Genomic DNA, 17,429 nt, shown 5'->3' on the forward strand with positions numbered 1-17,429 from the left:
ACAGACACACCCATGCATATCTCAATTCAAATCCTGCTCAGTATTGAGCTCACAGATTCATTTAACCAATCCAGCTCAACACATTTTGTATAGGATTTGTCCACACAGCAACTGGGAAGATGCTTCCCAGCACAGATAGACCAACGCACCTCAGTTCTGTTTAAGCTAATATGCTAAAAATAACAATGTGGCTGTGGCAGCATGGGCAGCGGCTTGAGTTAGTGGCCCAGGTACAATCTCACCCACCTCTGGGTACGTACTTGGGCAGCTAGCTTGTGCCGTCACACAGAGGCCACGCTGCTATGTTGTATGCACTAGTTTGAGAGGTGCTAGTGTGTCTCTGGGAAGCCGCTTTCTGCTGCTGTGTAGACAGGCTTGATCAAGAACTGTAGCCTCATCCACAGGCTTGATTAATAACCTCAGTTGTTTCCTGGTTTTTGTCTACTCCTTTGTGACTTTAATACTCCTATAAGTGCGGGGGATGGACTGATAACACCTCTACAGAATGACCTGTAAAGGAGCTTCTCTCAAGCTTCCTACCATGTGCTTCTCTGCACTTTATTCCTGACTCCAGACCCAGCTAGGGGTCGAATCAGGTTCTCTCCTCATTAAAATCCCAGTTCCACCAAGTTGTTCAGTGGTTTCATGATGGTCAGGTGGAGCAAATATGAGGCCACCAAACAATTTCACATGTGGCCTCCCCAGGATTTGGACCTGATGTTCCAGAGGGGAATGGCTAGTGGTGTTTATTCTCCTGCTGCCCATCATCCACTCCTTATGGGCTCAAAACATCAAAGGCGATGGGATGCTATATAACTATTCCCAGGACCAAATATAATGGGATCAGTTTCGGTGGAGTAATGCATTTGAATCTATGTTGTGAAACTTTTGATAAGTAAGTAAATGCTTATTCTTTCTCTGTTTTTCTTGCAGCCAACTGGGTATATGGAAAACTCCATTTCCTACAGTGCTATTGAAGACGTTCAGCTGCTGTCCTGGGAGAATGCCCCTAAGTACTGTTTACAGCTCACAATCCCTGGGGGTACTGTCTTACTGCAGGTACAGTAAACATGAAAGAACAACTCTCTATTAATCACTTCGATTCTCTGTTTGTTAAGTCTGAGATCTTAGCCCTGATTAGCCAGGCTGACACTGGGCAGATAATTTACTGTGGTCAAGTTGGTTACTTACCAACAGTTTTGTGTGAGGTGACACATTCAAAGCCATTCAAGATTGTTTGGGTTGCTGTGCCTGCTGTTTTTTTGTTTTTTTGTTTTTTTTTAAGTGATAGTGGAGAATGAGAATTTTTGGGCCAAGATGATTTAAACTTGCAGTAGGTTTTATAAACAGGATGGGGCTTTGTGGGAGAATTCATAGATTTTTTGAGTCCCCAAGAGTCCAATATAATGATCTAGTCTGACGACTTGAATAACACAGATTATAGAATTTCACTCTGTAATTCCTGGCATTGAGTACAGAACTTCAGTGAAATTAAATAATCTCTTTTATAAAGATATCCACTCGTAATGTAAAGACTTCAGGTGAAATTGAATGCTTTTAGATTTTAGAGAAAAAAGCACCATAGAAGGTTCATCTAATCAGGCGTCTCAACTGTTTGAACTTTCAATTATCTGTTTGGAAGTGGACAATTCCATTACCACCTTGTGGTTAGGTGACCAAGGGGATGATGTGGGGCAGAAATATTTATGTAGTTCTTTAAATGCTAGGATTTATTTAAAAACAGCCTGTCCTCAAGTACACCTCAACTGCATGTCTTTCTTACTCTAAGAACTTGCTCATAGCATTCTCAGTTTAAACAAGCAAGTTGGTCCCTCCCACATGTCACATGATGGTGCAGAAAAAAGAGATTGTGGAGGACAGACATTAATAGACATGCATTTCAGATGAGATCTACAGGAGCTTCAGGGAAACAGCATGGTTCAGTAGATATGGCCCTGACTTTGGAGTCAGGGGACCTGGTTTCTTTTCAGAGTTCTGCAACTGATGTGCTGTATAGCTCTGGGTGAGACGTCCTGAATAGCTGTGTTAGTGGGTGAAAAACAAGCCATTAATCTCTGTATCTTAGTTCTCTCACCTTGAAATTGGGAATAGGGATGCTCACTTCTTTTTTTTTTTTAAAGTGCTTTGAGATCTCTGGATGACAAGTCTAATGATAAGTGCTATTCATATGATGATAGTGTCCTTGGCACGTTTCCCCACTCCCTCTATCTGGTTGTTGTGTAACATGCTGATTACCATCTCCAGATGTTTTACAGCTGTGCTGTGGTGCTATATAGTATATAGTTTCCTGTATTCAGTCCTCCTTAAGTCCTATTTCTAAACAGGAGGCACCAGCTTTTCCTTTATTTTCACATTATCCCACACTTCCTCATGTGTTTGTAAGGTTTTGTAGGCTTTCTAAGGTCATTGCAAGTTTAGCTGAGAGCAGAGCGCTCCACCACATTCCTGAGTTTTGAAACTGCTGTAGATCAAGAAAAGAAAGCTAACTGAAAATCCAGCTGTATATGCACTTAAAAAAAAAAAAATCTTTCAGCAATCATAATTTCAAAACTGCTGACCCTGTTTTCTCCAAATTTGGTCATTCCATCTGTTCAGTTGTTGACTCTTGGGTGTGCATTGTTTTTTCTGACTGGAATATGTGGACAAGAATGTGTGTTTCATATGTGTAGAATTCAGAAATGGCTGAGTGATTTCCGCAGAAACTGTAGAGGGAAAAAAGAGTATCTTTGCACTGGAGATAACTCATGAAAAATTTCAGCCCCAAAGGAAATTGTTCTGGTGAAAATATGAGAAACTACAGAAGGGTGATTATAATGGAAGTTGCATTTCTATCTTTACTATACCACAGCAGCTCCAGAAGTAGCTCAGTAATATATATGAAGATATGAACAGTGCTGCACTGTCAGAATGTGATACCTCTTCTAATTGTATACTTATGGCCCTGGTGCTGATCAGCTGTCCATCAGAGCCACGAAAGATGATAGATAGCTGTATCTGACACTCCAGTGTTTTTGACTGATCAGATTAAATATTGAGGCACTATTGGGGAAGCTGGTCAATAGCAGACTGCAGTGCAATCTTCACAGGAAAAAGCGTTAAGCGTCTTCCTTCTTCGAGGGATAAACAGTCGTGGTTTTTAGGAGAAAATAACCCAGTTGATCATCATCTGCTTTCTATGGCTGGTGTAGATGTAGCACAATAATTATAATTTTACATTTAGGTGGCTAAACCAGATAATTGTGTCTGGAATAACTGAGTGTATCACTGTGATGCCTCCATCGTACTTGTGAATTGGGCATTGAGTTGTGATATGTTCCACAATCTGCTCTGGGCGACCATAGTTGCACACTAGAGAGTTTTTAATTTTCCATTTGTGCTTCAGGTACCCGGATCTGACATGGTTTGTGCAGCTGTGGTTTAAGATTGCCCATAAGCTTCGTGGAAGATCGAAGCCAGGGATCTTCACAAGGAGTGTGTGTGTGAAACTTCTTGTGAACTCCATTTGACTTTCCTCAGGGTTGAAGTAGCATTGACTTGAAGTTGCACTCAGTTGATGCCCATTAACAACCTAAAACTACACACTGAAATGAAGTGTGTTCTCCATATTACAGGGTTCTGTAGGAACATGGAACAACAGAGTGACTCTAAATCTGTTCTGGACAACAAGGATGAGTCACGCTAGGTCATAGAATCACAGAATATCAGGGTTGGAAGAGACCTCAGGAGGTCATCTAGTCTAATCCCCTGCTCAAAGCAGGACCAACACCAATTAAATCATCCCAGCCAGGGCTTTGTCAAGCCGGGCCTTAAAAACCATTAAGGATGGAGATTCTACCACCTCTCTAGGTAACCCATTTCAGTGCTTCACCACCCTCCTGGTAAAATAGTTTCCTAATATCCAACGTAGACCTCCCCGACTGCAACTTGAGACCATTGCTTCTTGTTCTGTCATCTGCCACCACTGAGAACAACCGAGCTCCATCCTCTTTGGAACCCCCCTTCAAGTAGTTGAGGGCTGCTGCTATCAAATCCAGCTTCACTGTTCTCTTCTGCAGACTAAATAACCCCAGTTCCCGCAGCCTCTTCTCATAAGTCATATGCCTCAGCCCCTTAATCATTTTCGATGCCCTCCACCGGACTCTCTCCAGTTTGTCCACATCCCTTCTGTAGTGGGGGGACCAAAACTGGATGCACTACTCCAGATATGGCCTCACCAATGCCAAATAGAGGAGAATAATCACTTCCCTTGATCTGCTGGCAGTGTTCCTACTAATAAAGCCAAATATGCTGTTGGCCTTCTTGGCAACAAGGGCACAATGCTGACTCGTATCCAGCTTCTTGTCCACCTTAATCCCTAGGTCCTTTTCTGCACACTCATATTACTCTGGCTGTCTTCTGCAGTTACTTCAGACAGGTCCTTTCATATGCAGAGTCGTTTACCAGTGGCTAAGGATACATCTCATTGCTCAGACCCTGACGTTAGCCCTTCACTTTGTTCCAGTGCTCGGGGTATGGGATGGTGTTGGAATGCCATAAAAATATATTGATTGTGATGATTTTCAACACAGCAGATATACTTTCTGCTCTCAGTAAGAGTTGTACATGGGAACATCTGGGGCCACATCCTCCACTGGAGTAAACTGTCATGTCTGCATTTTAGTACACCAGCTGGGGTTCTGGGCTGTGATCTTTGCCTTTACTTACGCTGAAGGGTTCCATGTGAGGGGTGCAAGAGATTCCCAAAATGATCTCTGAAATTTGATTCAAAGTAGACTAACACTTGGAGGTTAGAATTCAACTATCTGAACCTTTCAGGAGGAACTCCCTCTTTTCCCCCCTTCTGACACACAGTTGGCCCCTTCTGACCCTCCCAAACAGCCTCATAGCATTCCTGAAAATAAGACAGTAAGACTGGGACTTGGGGAAGAGTGTGGGAAATGACCTAGGACAGACAATGTTCCCTGCCTGCCAGCTGTATAAACGATGCAGCCCATGTGTGATAAACCTTCCAGTGTGGGCTGAGGCTTAGGAATACTTGGAATCTGGAACCTGAAGAATCCATTCCAGCACAGTTAGTGCGCTGCTCTGTAAGACATGAGCCCTGTGCATTCTACCCCAAGTCTGAACATCGATGATAGCGTAATGCAGGACAGACAGCAGGAGCAAATTCAAGCCAAAAGAGGTGGAAACACTTTTAAGATGTGCTCCACTCATATTGAAGAACCTGGAAGTATAAATACAAATGTATTTTCTGTGCTCTGGAACTCACTTTTCCAGAATTTTTTGCAGTATTTCTAAGTATAAAATACTTACAAAATTGTAAGAAATGGAATTTTTCTTTTGTCTAATAGCTCTTCTGTTGCTTCATTGTTCAAGGATGTAATGCAAGTGGTTAGGGAGCAGAGAAGAATGGAAGCTTGTTTAGAGATAATTTTTTTATGGTAGAAAGGAGCTACTAAAGAGGTGACAATATAGTTATTCATTTTTGGTGTTTTTATGTCTAGGTTCTACCATATAATCCATTAGATAATGAGAAGTAGAAATCTTATTTTTAATATTACGTAGTTTTACTGTTAAGACTGAATTGATGCATGTATAGGTGACAGTGGAAAGCACAAACCTGCAATAATGACTTGATGGCCCAGGCTTTTAGAAATACACACACACAATTGCATGTGCAGAGTTTGCACAGGGTGAAACACTGAGAGCCATGGTGCTCCCAGGCAGCGGTGAGTCACAACCTGGCCTTATTTTACTCTGTCTTTTCATGGTACCTATCCCCCTTTGGGGCAGGGAAGTTTTGTTATCTCTATTGTACAGATGGGGAACTGAGGTGTAGAGATACTGTGGATGTGGCTACCCTGCGATCCAAGATGGGACGGCAGCTTGGGTAGACCCTTGCTAGCATTGCTAAAAATAGCAGAGTAGATGTGACAATGGGGGTGCACTAGCCTCCCCAGAACCTCCATATTGCAGAAGTTTGCACCAGCACATGTACACTGCTATTTTTTGCCATGTTAGTGCAGATAAAGCTAGTCTACCCAAGCTCCGGGCGTACCTTGCATTGCTGTAGAGACATTCTCTAAGGGACTGGAAGTCTCTGGTAGAGCAGAGAGCTGAGCCCTTATCACCCAGGGCCTGGCTAGCAACCTAACCACAGAATCTTCCTCATCCAATTAAGCAATAGAATCTGTTGGAGAGAAACTCTGCCCAGCCGTGGAGTTGGACAACTTCAATATTTTCATATGACACCATAATATTATTTTTTATTCTTCAACTTCACTTACTGCTGTTAGCATCCAGGTCTGTCATCTAATTTGTACCCCATTTTTCTGTTAAATTTAATTTCTGAATCTTTATTCCGTAGCATTCTCTTTATAGCCTCTTTTACTGACCTGTTTACTGTTATAAATGATAACAAGTTTGAACCCGAAGCACCCTGTTGAGCATACAGGGAGTTTGGCAGGCATTGTAGATTTTTATCTGGAGCAGCCTGCCTTTTGTTGTTTGAAAAATGAATATAATTGTGAGAAATGAACATCTAAAAGTGGGTGCTTCGCATGCATAGTAATTCCTCTGAAAAACTGGTATTGCAATATGACCTCACAGTAAATGATGAAGGAATTGAATTAATCTGAGCTTCCATGGTGTTTATATTGGACTTTATCGGGGTCTGACTCCAGTGTAACTATGGGAAACTGAATGTAACTAAATGCAAGCTTTCCCATATGTTTTCAGTAGGTGCCAATCCTGATTGATCCAGTGTGACCAGGCCAGAATGCAGTATAATTATGGACTTCCCATACAGAAAGTTCTATAGGATGCTCACAATTGCACAATAATATTTAAAATAAAATAATAAATATTTAGAGGATCAAGATGCAAAACCTACAGTTTAAATAATGATGCAATATCTAAGGAGGAAATTTATGGCAGGAGCAACAAACAATTTAAAGTTTACGTTCTGTGCTCTCTTTCTGTGCAAAACAGATCATAGTGTCCCCAGGACACACGGATTAAGACACAGGCTTTGTTGCAGGTGTATGATTGTGACTTGGATGCCTCTAGCTATTTCTCGCTGTCAAAGGACTATCAATACAGATCTGGAAAGAGGAACTCTGAGCTGGATCCTGTTCTGATGTCTCAGTGTAGAAATTGTAGTATCTCCAGGGTTTAAACTGAGACGTTTTGGGGTGTGGTAGTGGACTATAAATACTGGGAGGTGTGATGTACTTAACAACTAGAGCTGGTCCAAAAAAAAAAAAAAAATTGGAACAGATTTTTCCATTGATCAAAATGAAAATATTTCATGGCAAATGTATTGATTTTGACAAAAATTTCAACAAGAAAATGTCTGAATGATTTAAATGTTTAGATGGTTAAAATAGTAAATTAATAATTTTATATTTACAGACATTATAATATATTTAATACTTTAAATTTCAGTGTCAAAATGTTATAATATAATAATTTTATAAGCATCTGGAGGATAACAATCTTCAAATGTGTTAACGGCTATTTAAGCGAATGTTGATTAATTCTTCTCCATGTCCACTGAAGGCAGGACAAGAAGTAATTGGCTTAATCTGCAGCAAGAGAGATTTAGATTAGATATTAGGAGAATCTTTCTAACTATAAGAACATTTAAGATCTGGAATAGGCTTCCTAGGGAAGTTTTGGAATCTCTGTCATTGAGGGTTTTTAAGAACAGGTTGGACAGTCACTTGTTAGGGATGGTCCAGATTTATTTGGTTCTGCCTCACCACCGGGGATGGAGGGAGCTGGACTAGATGACTTCTGGAGATACCTTCCAGCCTGACATTACTATGACTCTATGATATGATGTTATCAAATCAAAACATTTTGATAGTTCTGAATTGAATTTTATTTTTCATTTAATTTTTCAGGAAATTTTGAAGTTTTGGCTTTTCATGCCGATTCAGAATGAGAACAAATTTTCAAATGTGGAACAGACATTTTGGTTTCTGACAGGCTTTAGTAACAAGACATGGGTGTCTAAGGTGTGCTACTGGGATGTGGTTCAGGAATCTGTCCGAGTTAGGTACAGTCCACTCACGGAAGCACTACATGCTGTGTTAGAGGTGTGAGCCCACCTTGCCTTTGCTGTCTGTTCTTGCCCTAGTGGCATGGTGCTGCACAGTAATGAGTCAGAAGCAAGAGCCCATCACCTGCTTTTTTTCCTTGACAGTCTCCCTTTTGAAATATTGACCCATCCCAATCCAGTTCAACATATGGGGCCCGACAAACTAACAGCTAAGGTAATGTTACCGCTCTCCTGGTAGGAAGCTATTCCTGGCTCATGGAATAACTCCCCCTCACTTTGGAGGAAGGGATGATGCTGCGAGAGCAAACATGGAATATGAGCAAACTGCCAAATGTTTTAGATGCAGTGGCCTTTCAGGCTTAGTGTTTGCTGTATGCACCCAGTTGTCTGCACTCAGTCTTGCTTCTGAAGCATAGTGTTTGTTTCAGTCCTCACCATGCTCTGTGGGTGTCACTAAAAGTCATATTCTCAGACGCTCTGGTATGATGATGACGTGGATGTTTTGCTAGGGTTTTTTTTGCCAGATGTGTCAATTCCTAGTTCTAATAAAAAGCACTGAACTCTGACAAACTTGTTTTTCTCCCTCAGTTCCACTGGGACAGCTGGCAGGTTTTGCAGGATCTCGTGTGCAGATTGCAAGCTCTTTGGGGCAGGGAGCATGAACCAAATTCAGCCCTTGAGGAAGTGGGAGCAGCTCCCTGCGGCATCAGTGGTAGCAAGGTCTCTTTGTGTTAGCGCTAAATTGTGTCTTCCTGCTTTTTGTCTGCAGAGCACAATGCACATTGATGGTCACAAGCATTTGTTCATAATAAAATAACCCAAATGAGAAGTTTCATTGCTGAAGTTGCCACAACTTACTAACCATGCTGACCCACCCCAAACTCTTAACACATGTTTGCATTTCTTGGGAGGATCTCATTCCCTTTCCTTCCCATCGCAGCTTACACTTCTGTGTCATTGGGAAGGGTGGGGGAATTTGGCGTTGGCTCAGTTTAAGAGCTGTATAAGAGTAGTTCGGAGGGTGGAAGAGATGGGGAAGCGAGACAGGATGGAGTTGTACAAACTATTTAACCTCAAATGCAGGCTGCAGTCCACATCTCAGGTTTTGCCAGAGCCAAATGGGCCTGGAATCTCAGGAAATTTTAAGTCTTGTCCTGGTTTTTTCAAGTAGGGTCTAACTATGATAAAGGGAGTTCTCCCATCCATAATGTGCAGTGTTTTGTTCTATTCTTGGCAATCAGGTGTCGTCAGAAGGAAAAACAAACAGAACAGGAAGCCCTGATAAAGATAAAGCTCACTGCACATATTCGGCTCCTACGTGAGCTCAGTGTTTTGTCAGGGAGTCCCCAAGGCAAATATTTCCGCTGAATTGGGAATGCCTTTGCCTGTTGTTTCCTTAATCCACATGTTTTTCTTGGTACCTGTTTTTATTTTAGCAAGCCTGTTGGTCCAGATATAATCCTCCCTTTCAGAGTCTGGGTTTTGTTTAGTAGCAAATCCATTCAGTATCCTTAGGGTGATATGCTTGGGCTCATGGAAGGCCTGGAAATCAGCAGAACCGCTGTGGCTCTGCTAGGCAGGGAGAAGAGAACAGTTCACTCCCATGTGTATGTGGGGTTTTAGTTGGGCAATGGGAGTGAGAGTGTCTGGCACCTGGATCTGCAAATGATGTCAGTGCACTGCTCACACTTCCTGTGCATTGGGGAAGGAGGCAGGGATTGTACACAGGTTTGTAATAGTGACCGGGGTCTGGTTGTGCTACTTCCGTGCGCTCTGAGTTAGAAGGGAGGATTTTGTTGCCTGGTGAAAGGTCTTTTGACTTGAGTTTTGCATGAAGAATCTGGGTTCCATCCCTCCATTGTATTAAAATTGGCTTTTAGTGTGACCATTGGTGCAGAGAAGCCTGCAGTATAGTTATAGTCTTACATATTGGAGGAGAGTACAGACAAAATGCAGGAAAACCTACCGAGAGAGAGAGACAGAATAAAGTCAGAGCCTGGGAAGAATTACAACAGAACCCAGATCACAAAACCCCACTTTGTATTGCCAGCTGATATTTTCCCAGGATTGCTACTGACTGGGGAATTCTTTAGGATAATGTACAGAAAGGGCACTGTAATAAGGAGAATTGTTGTTGTAACATTTTGTTATCTGGACAAGCCATTTCTTGTACCCTTGTGAATAATGCAGAGATCAGCAGAGTGTGACACTTCAGTGTGATAGGATAAGTTAGTGGAATAGAGCTGTTGGCAAAATGGCATTGATAGATGGTGACTTACAGACAGAGAGGAAGATTCTCAGCTGATGTTAGTTGTCATAGCTCCATTGATTTCAGTTTTCTACCTGTTCGTCATCGTTATAAAATAAAATAGTTATAAAGAGTTTCAGGTCTTGCACAGGCTGCTGCTATGTTTTTAGGGTCTTACATTCACATTTTCCTGTTTTCTGACTTGTTTCTCTGTCCTCTGCTCTTTGAATTGGGGATGCTCTTTGAAATAGTGATCAACGGCTCCATGTCTAGTTGGCAGCCGGTTTCAAGCAGAGTGCCCCAAGGGTCGGTTGTGGAGCCGGTTTTGTTCAATATCTTCATTAATGATCTGGAGGATGGCGTAGACTGCACTCTCAGAAGTTTGCAGATGACACTGCACTGGGAGAAGTGGTAGATATGCTGGAGGGTAGGGGTAGGATACAGATGGACCTAGACAAATTAGAGGACTGGGCCAAAAGAAACCTGATGAGGTTCAACAAGGACAAGTGCAGAGTCTTGCACTTAGGACGGAAGAATCCCATTCACTGTTACAGACTAGGGACTGAATGGCTAGGAAGCAGTTATGCAGAAAAGGACCTTGGGGTTACAGTGGACGAGAAGCTGGATATGAATCAACAGTGTGCCCTTGTTGACAACGAAGGTTAACGACATTTTGGGCGTATAAGTAGGGGCATTGCCAGCAGATCAGGGCGAATTTTCCCTTCTATTCAAACATTGGTGAGGCCTATCTGGAGTACTGTCACAGTTTTGGGCCCCCACACTACAAGAAGGACGTGGAAAAATTGGAAAGGAGTCAGCGGAGCAACAAAATATTAGGGGGCTGACACATTGACTTATGAGGAAGATGAGGGAATGGATTGTTTAGTCAATGCTGAAGAGAAGAGTTAGAGGGGGCATTTGATAGCTGTTTTCAACCTACCTGAAAGGGGTTCCAAAGAGGATGGATCTAGCTGTCCTCGTGGTACCTAGAGACAGACAAGGAGTAATTGGTCTCAAGTTGCAGTGGGGGAGGTTTAGGTTGGATATTAGGAAAAACCTTTTCACTCGGAAGGTGGTGAAGCACTGGAATGGGTTACCTATGGAGATGATGGAATCTCCTTCCTTAGAAGTTTTTAAGGTCAGGCTTGACAAAGCCCTGGCTGGGATGAGTTAGTTGGGAAATGGTCCTGCTTTGAGTAGGGGGTTGGACTAGATGACCTCCGGAGGTCCCTTCCAACCCTGATATTCTATGACCAATTGAGGCTTCAGTCCCGGATGCAATAAGCTCCCAACAGCCAGACCCCTGCACCAAACCTCACAGAAACTAATGAGGTTTCTGCACGGTCACGTGGGACTGATGCACAGAGCTCACTGCTGCATTGGGGTCTAACTGACTGAACGGGAAATAGTGGAACCAGCTATCTGCAAAGTGCTGCCAGATGCACAAACTAACCAGACTAAAAATGAGGGAATTATTCTGTGTCTTTTATCTTTAATTCATGTTAATCTTAAAGGCTGACTGTGAAAATGGTAGCTAAAACATTACCAGACATAAGTGTAGTTCTTCGAAATAAAAGTTTTAAACTCTGCGATGGCTCAATCTCACCTCTTTATTGTATCCTAAAGCTGAATGAAAGTTATGGGTCTCATCCTCAGCCAGTGTAAATTGGCCTAGGAGCTGATTCACTAAATCAAGGATTTTGTTTTAAGCTAAATCCCAGTCTGGCAAACACACAAACGTGTGTGACTTTACTCATGTGAGTAATCTCACTGAAGTCATGGACGACAAGCTCTTGAAATGGAACTGTGCTGATTTTACTCATTGGGGGTTTGGCCCAAAAGCGCATAAGGAATCTCCTATGTAGGTGTCGATCTTCAACTATTCTTCTTTACCTGAGTGTAGAGATCAAAATGAGGTCCATTAAGGGAGAGGAGGGACCTAATAATAATAATAAACTAATCATAAACTTCAAGGATTTTCAGAATGTTTTAGTAACATTAATTAAGTCTCATGATATCCCTGTGAGGTAGAAAAATATTGCTATACCCATTTGATGAATGGCAAACAAAAGCACAGAGGAGGCAAGGAAATTGTGCAAGTGGTGTGCGTGTTTGTGCATGTTTTGCATTAGCAAAAACAATTAAAAATCAATAACTTAATGTTTGAAGATACATGCTGCTGTCATTCTGGACCAGAGCAAACCTGACTTAGATATTCAATGGAACCATAACCTCAAAGCTTTCATGTGATAGAAATACACTTCTGGGGACTGCTTTTCTCAACTGCAGAGAGTGCATGCACAAACACTTACTGTGACAGTTCACACAAAGAAGATGTTTGACCAGGCAAACTAGATAAACACCTGAGTCATAAAAGATATTGCTGTTACTTCTGTGTCTTGTAGAACTTTTATTTAACCTGATAAGTATCACCTAGGCCCAGTTACCCTTTCTTCATTCAATATAAGCCTAAAAGAAGAGAATGTTTTGCAACAGTGAGCAATTTCATACCTCTGCCAAAGTTCCAACATTTCCTGGACATAACTGTGGTTTAGCAGTTCTCTGGAAATATGCAGGAGGAAGCATGTACTGGGAAGATTAAGCTTTATAGTCTGTCCGGTCTTGCCGAGTATGGGCAAGAGAGTGTTAGTGTCAGAACAGCCCCAGCAAGATAAGAGTGGTTAAGCTTACTAAATTTGATCTAGCCAGGCGTAGCACTTTGGCGAGTGAGCTTCTGGGATACAAGCATTGACTTGATAAGGTCCTGATACCATTCATTCCCGATCAGTGGTAGACCTGCTGGGACTTCCTAAAGGTTTGTTTTCTGCTTTTGTGTTTACTATCATCTTCTTTGTAGTAGTTTTTCTTAGAAGTGGTCTCAACCCAAATCCAGGAAGTCCCAAATTCTGGAGCTGTTTAAACTCCAAATTCAGATGCAGATCCAAATGAAGATTTGGCTGACGGCCTCTCTGTGTAATAGGTTAAACTAAAACACCATATTTAAATACTGCACAAAGTTTTGAATCTAAGCTTGCAGTTTAGGCACATCGCTGGATCTACTTTCTTAAAAAATTCTGTTGTGTTTCCCTCTCAAATTTGAATATAAATTCTTCCTCTGTTGGTTTTGCGCTCTTACATTTAGCAGTCCATGTCATTGGGTTTTTCCTCTAGTTTTTGTGGGTCAAGTACTGTCTCAGCCTTTTGTTTGTTTGTTGTTGTGTGTACTGTCTGTAAAAACCTGGATAAGAGAGTGTTCTAAATGCCTACCTCCTGTTATGTCTAGGCTCCAGAAGGAGCAATGTTGGTCATAAAACCCACTTGCTTATATTGATTTTCTAGGTGTTTATGATGGTCTTGTGCTCTCCAATGTCTGGAAAACGAAGGGTAGTTAACGTCTAATGGTGATTTTTCCTTTAATGCAAATGGTCAAGAACCTACATTTGGCTCAGATCACATCATAGATCAAATCTAGGACCTAAAACAAGTTGACGTTGCCCTTTTAAGGAGAGAGAGTCCTGCAGTTCCCTATTAATAATTAGTAGTATTAGGAACCAGTGTATGTTGTTGTTATCAGTGTAAAAATAATAGCTATCTAGAAAGTTTGTTTGCTGGTAATTTAATAGAACTTTTACATGCTCAGCTAATATTTGATTTTCCTTTAGGAAACTTCAGATCTGATGGACATATAGCATGCCCTCGAGCCTTTGTATGCTACACACACATTCTCAAACCTACAGAAAATAAGAACTTGCTTGCTGGCTGAAATATTGAGCTTAATTAATCAATTTGGATGAAGGAGGCATGGGGGAATCCGTCCTTGGTTTCAGCATGGGCATGGTCCCTATAGCAAAGTAGTGCTTTCAAAACACAAATATTTGGCTTCTTGGAGAGGAAATATTAGTCTAGTCTAGTGGTTAGTGCAAGGGCCTGGGAGCCAGGACCCCTAGGTTCTGCTCTTAGCTCTGCTGCTAGTTCTGGGGTATGAGGCTTGCTTGCTTAATTAATATGTGTAAAGTGATTGGACAGAAGGTACTGCAGGGGTACCAAATGTTACTATTTTAATCAAGGGCCTAGAAGGGAACAGTGATCATTTCAATTTATCAATGTATTTTTGTGCTTTATTCTAGGCCACTTTAGTTTTTGGTCTTGAAATTCTATTGCTGCTGTTTTCTTATCTCCCAGTTTCCTAGTGTTTCCTAGTCTAGCGTGGTACCTGATGGGTGTACCTGTGCCAGACAGTTCTATACTATAAGTTTTTGTTTTGCTGAACACCTGGGGCTCTCTGGTGGTGTCTTCATAGAGCATGTCTTCCTACATTCAGGGCCAGAACAGCAGGGCGGAATTCAGGACCAGGGATTGCCTCTTCCTCCTTCAGGCAGACAGACTTTCTGGCACTGCAGCTGGCTTTTGTTATAACAAGATACAAAAGTTTTGGGCAGTTTTGAACTTCAGTTCTCAGGAGTACATGACCATCAATATGTCCAGTCAGCTAGGGCTGGTTGAAAAATTTTCCACAGAACAATTTTTGGTCAGCAAATGCAGTTTAATCAAAATCAAAATGTTTTGTAGGAACGTGTATTTTGACAAAATACTCAATGGGAAAAATTGAAACAGATTTGACTTTTTTTTTCCTTATCATTTGATATTGTCAGAATGTGTTTAGATTTTTATCATTTGGATTCATTTCATTTAAAATTTTTATTATATTAAAATATTAATTGTAATAGGTGTTTGTAGCAAACCGAGACTCACCAGTGTGGCGCCTCCTGCTGGTCGTCTTGGGAATTAGCTCTTGTCTAGCCCAGCACGCCCTCTGCAGGACCCTGGTGCCCTTTACCTCGGGGTTCTGCATTCTGCAATACCCCTGTTTTGGGGCTCCCTTCCCTGGGGAACCGCCAACCCTCTATCTCCACTTTGTCTCAGTGGCTACTGCCTGTCGTCATCCAGCCCCCTTTCTCTGGGGCAAACTGCAGTCTGAAATGGGCACTCATCACTGGCAAGGGGGTTGGACCAACTGCCTCTGCCTATCCCCGGGTTTCCCCTCTCCAACCCCAGTATCTGCCTAGGCCTTACCCAAAGCCTCAGCCTGGTTCGTTGCTAGGCTGGAGCTCCCCAGCACTGCTCAGCCTCAGGTACCCTTGCTCCTCCAGGCAGCTAGGTCCTTCTGTCTCCAGAGAGACAGGGACTCACCCCGCTCCTCTCTGAGCCCTTATAACAAGGCCAGATGTGGCCTGATTGGGGTATGGCCCCAGCTGTGGCTGTTTCCCAATGAACCCAGCCTTTACTCTCAGGAGCGGGGTAACTGCCCGGCTACAGTGTTATATATAATATATGTTTTGACATTACCTAAGTGAAATGATTCAGTACTATCAAAATTAAGTATTTAGATCATATTTTTTTAGTATTTCCATTCTATGAGAAATGTCAAAATTTTAGTTTTTCATTCTGATTTGAAATAAGCAGATTTTTAAATGTCAGAATTTCTGGCAGAATGGGCATTCCATTTTCCAGCCAGATCAACGGGACCAGTAGATAATATGCTTAGTCTCTTTGAAACCCACTTTGTTTGATGATCCACTGTGCATTAGGTGAGCAGCTGATTGTGATAATATGCTGCTGTTAGAACAGTGTTACTCCACTGGAGTTAGTGAGTCATGACTGATTTTCACCAGTGATATCAGGATCAGACCCTCAGTTTAGTGGCATATTTGGTACCTAGATTAACTTTAACTTTTGCAGCTCTGGTTAGCATTAGTTACCTTTAGCTTGGAATAAAGTTAATTGTGCATTCTAGGTTTTAACGCTTATCCAAAAAGGTGGAGAAGGGGAGAAATAATTACAAGATGCTTTAACTTTTGTTCAGGTGCATGGGAAATAGTTTGTAGGATCTTTGCCTTGCAGGACAGAAGCCCCTCTGAAAGGAGATGCATTTTTATCCAATGAAGAACCTTGCCATTTACTTACACAGGACTTGCATTGATCATGCTATTATTTTCACTACTCATTTAAAACATCCCTAATTGCAAGGAAAAAGCCCTAGCAGCTGAAAAGAAATGAGATGGAGCTGGAAAAGCAAACCCACACAAAATATTTCTAATGTACAGAAAGCTCTGGAAAGGCATGTACGCTTTTCTGTGCACTTAATGGATTTACGTCAGTGTAGCTGCTTTTATAATTTTTGGTATCAAGGTTGTAACCTTTGGGAGCATTGAACTATTTCCTTATTGGCTGCAACCTTAGCTGAACACAAGGAATTTTTAGCAGTTCTGCTTAATATGGACAAAAACTGATGCACATGTTACATTGAGAATGACTATGCACATGCTGTAAACTATGTGTGTTTTCTTTAACATTTTCATTGCGTTCTATTGTCGTTGTTGCCAAGACGATACTCAAGTAGCTAAATCACAGGTGGGGAATGGGGAACAAGGGAGGATGGTGCATAAATGGAGGTATCTGCAAAATATTAACAGCATTTTAATCCAGGGTAGTGATCTGATATAGAGGACTAGTGGCCTATAGTTCATAGAATATCAGGGCTGGAAGGGACCTCAGAAGGTCACCTAGTCCAATCCCCTGCTCAAAGCAGCACCAATCCCCACACAGATTTTTATCCCAGATCCCTAAATGGCCCCCTCAAGGATTGAGCTCACAAACCTGGATTTAGAAGGCCAATGCTCAAACCACTGAGCTATCCCCATAGGCTTGATCAAAAGCCCATTGAAGTTAATGGGAATCTTTCCATCAAGCTCAAAGGGTTTTGGATCTGCTGAAGTTAATGCTTCTTTTAGGTTTTTCTTTTAAAGTTAAATATTTAATATTTTAAATTTAAAGAAGATGTAATAACGTCTTTGTCACTGCTGCCTGTTAAAACAAATGGATGATAATGCAAACCCATGTCTTTGGTAGATTTTTAAAACTCTCCTTCACTGTCATGAAGGGCGTGGGTTGAAGCTGATAATTCTAGAGCAGAGAGCCCAGGTCAGAGGTTTCAAATCCACGCAATTGTGCGCTGCTTGGGGGGTTTTGAAGAACACGCAGGTGATTCGCTTGTGTTTTGGCTCAACATTCCAGAGCTTTAACAGAATCTAATGG

General features: G+C 41.8%; 1 protein-coding gene across 3 annotated transcripts in view; it reads left to right on the forward strand.

Annotated features, from left to right (window-relative positions):
- CMIP (c-Maf inducing protein) overlaps positions 1–17,429 on the forward strand; it is a 179,913-nt gene that overhangs the window by 100,887 nt on the left and 61,597 nt on the right. For 2 of the 3 annotated variants that reach the window (XM_075073798.1, XM_075073797.1), the window contains exon 2: positions 934–1,059. In XM_075073798.1, coding sequence (XP_074929899.1) covers positions 934–1,059 — 126 coding nt within the window. Of the gene's footprint in view, positions 1–933; positions 1,060–13,032; positions 13,150–17,429 lie in introns of those variants that run through there. The other variant, XM_075073800.1, reaches the window with a different exon arrangement.

Source organism: Chelonoidis abingdonii, chromosome 19 (genome assembly GCF_003597395.2).
Source record: "Chelonoidis abingdonii isolate Lonesome George chromosome 19, CheloAbing_2.0, whole genome shotgun sequence".
NCBI classification, from domain to species: domain Eukaryota; kingdom Metazoa; phylum Chordata; order Testudines; family Testudinidae; genus Chelonoidis; species Chelonoidis abingdonii.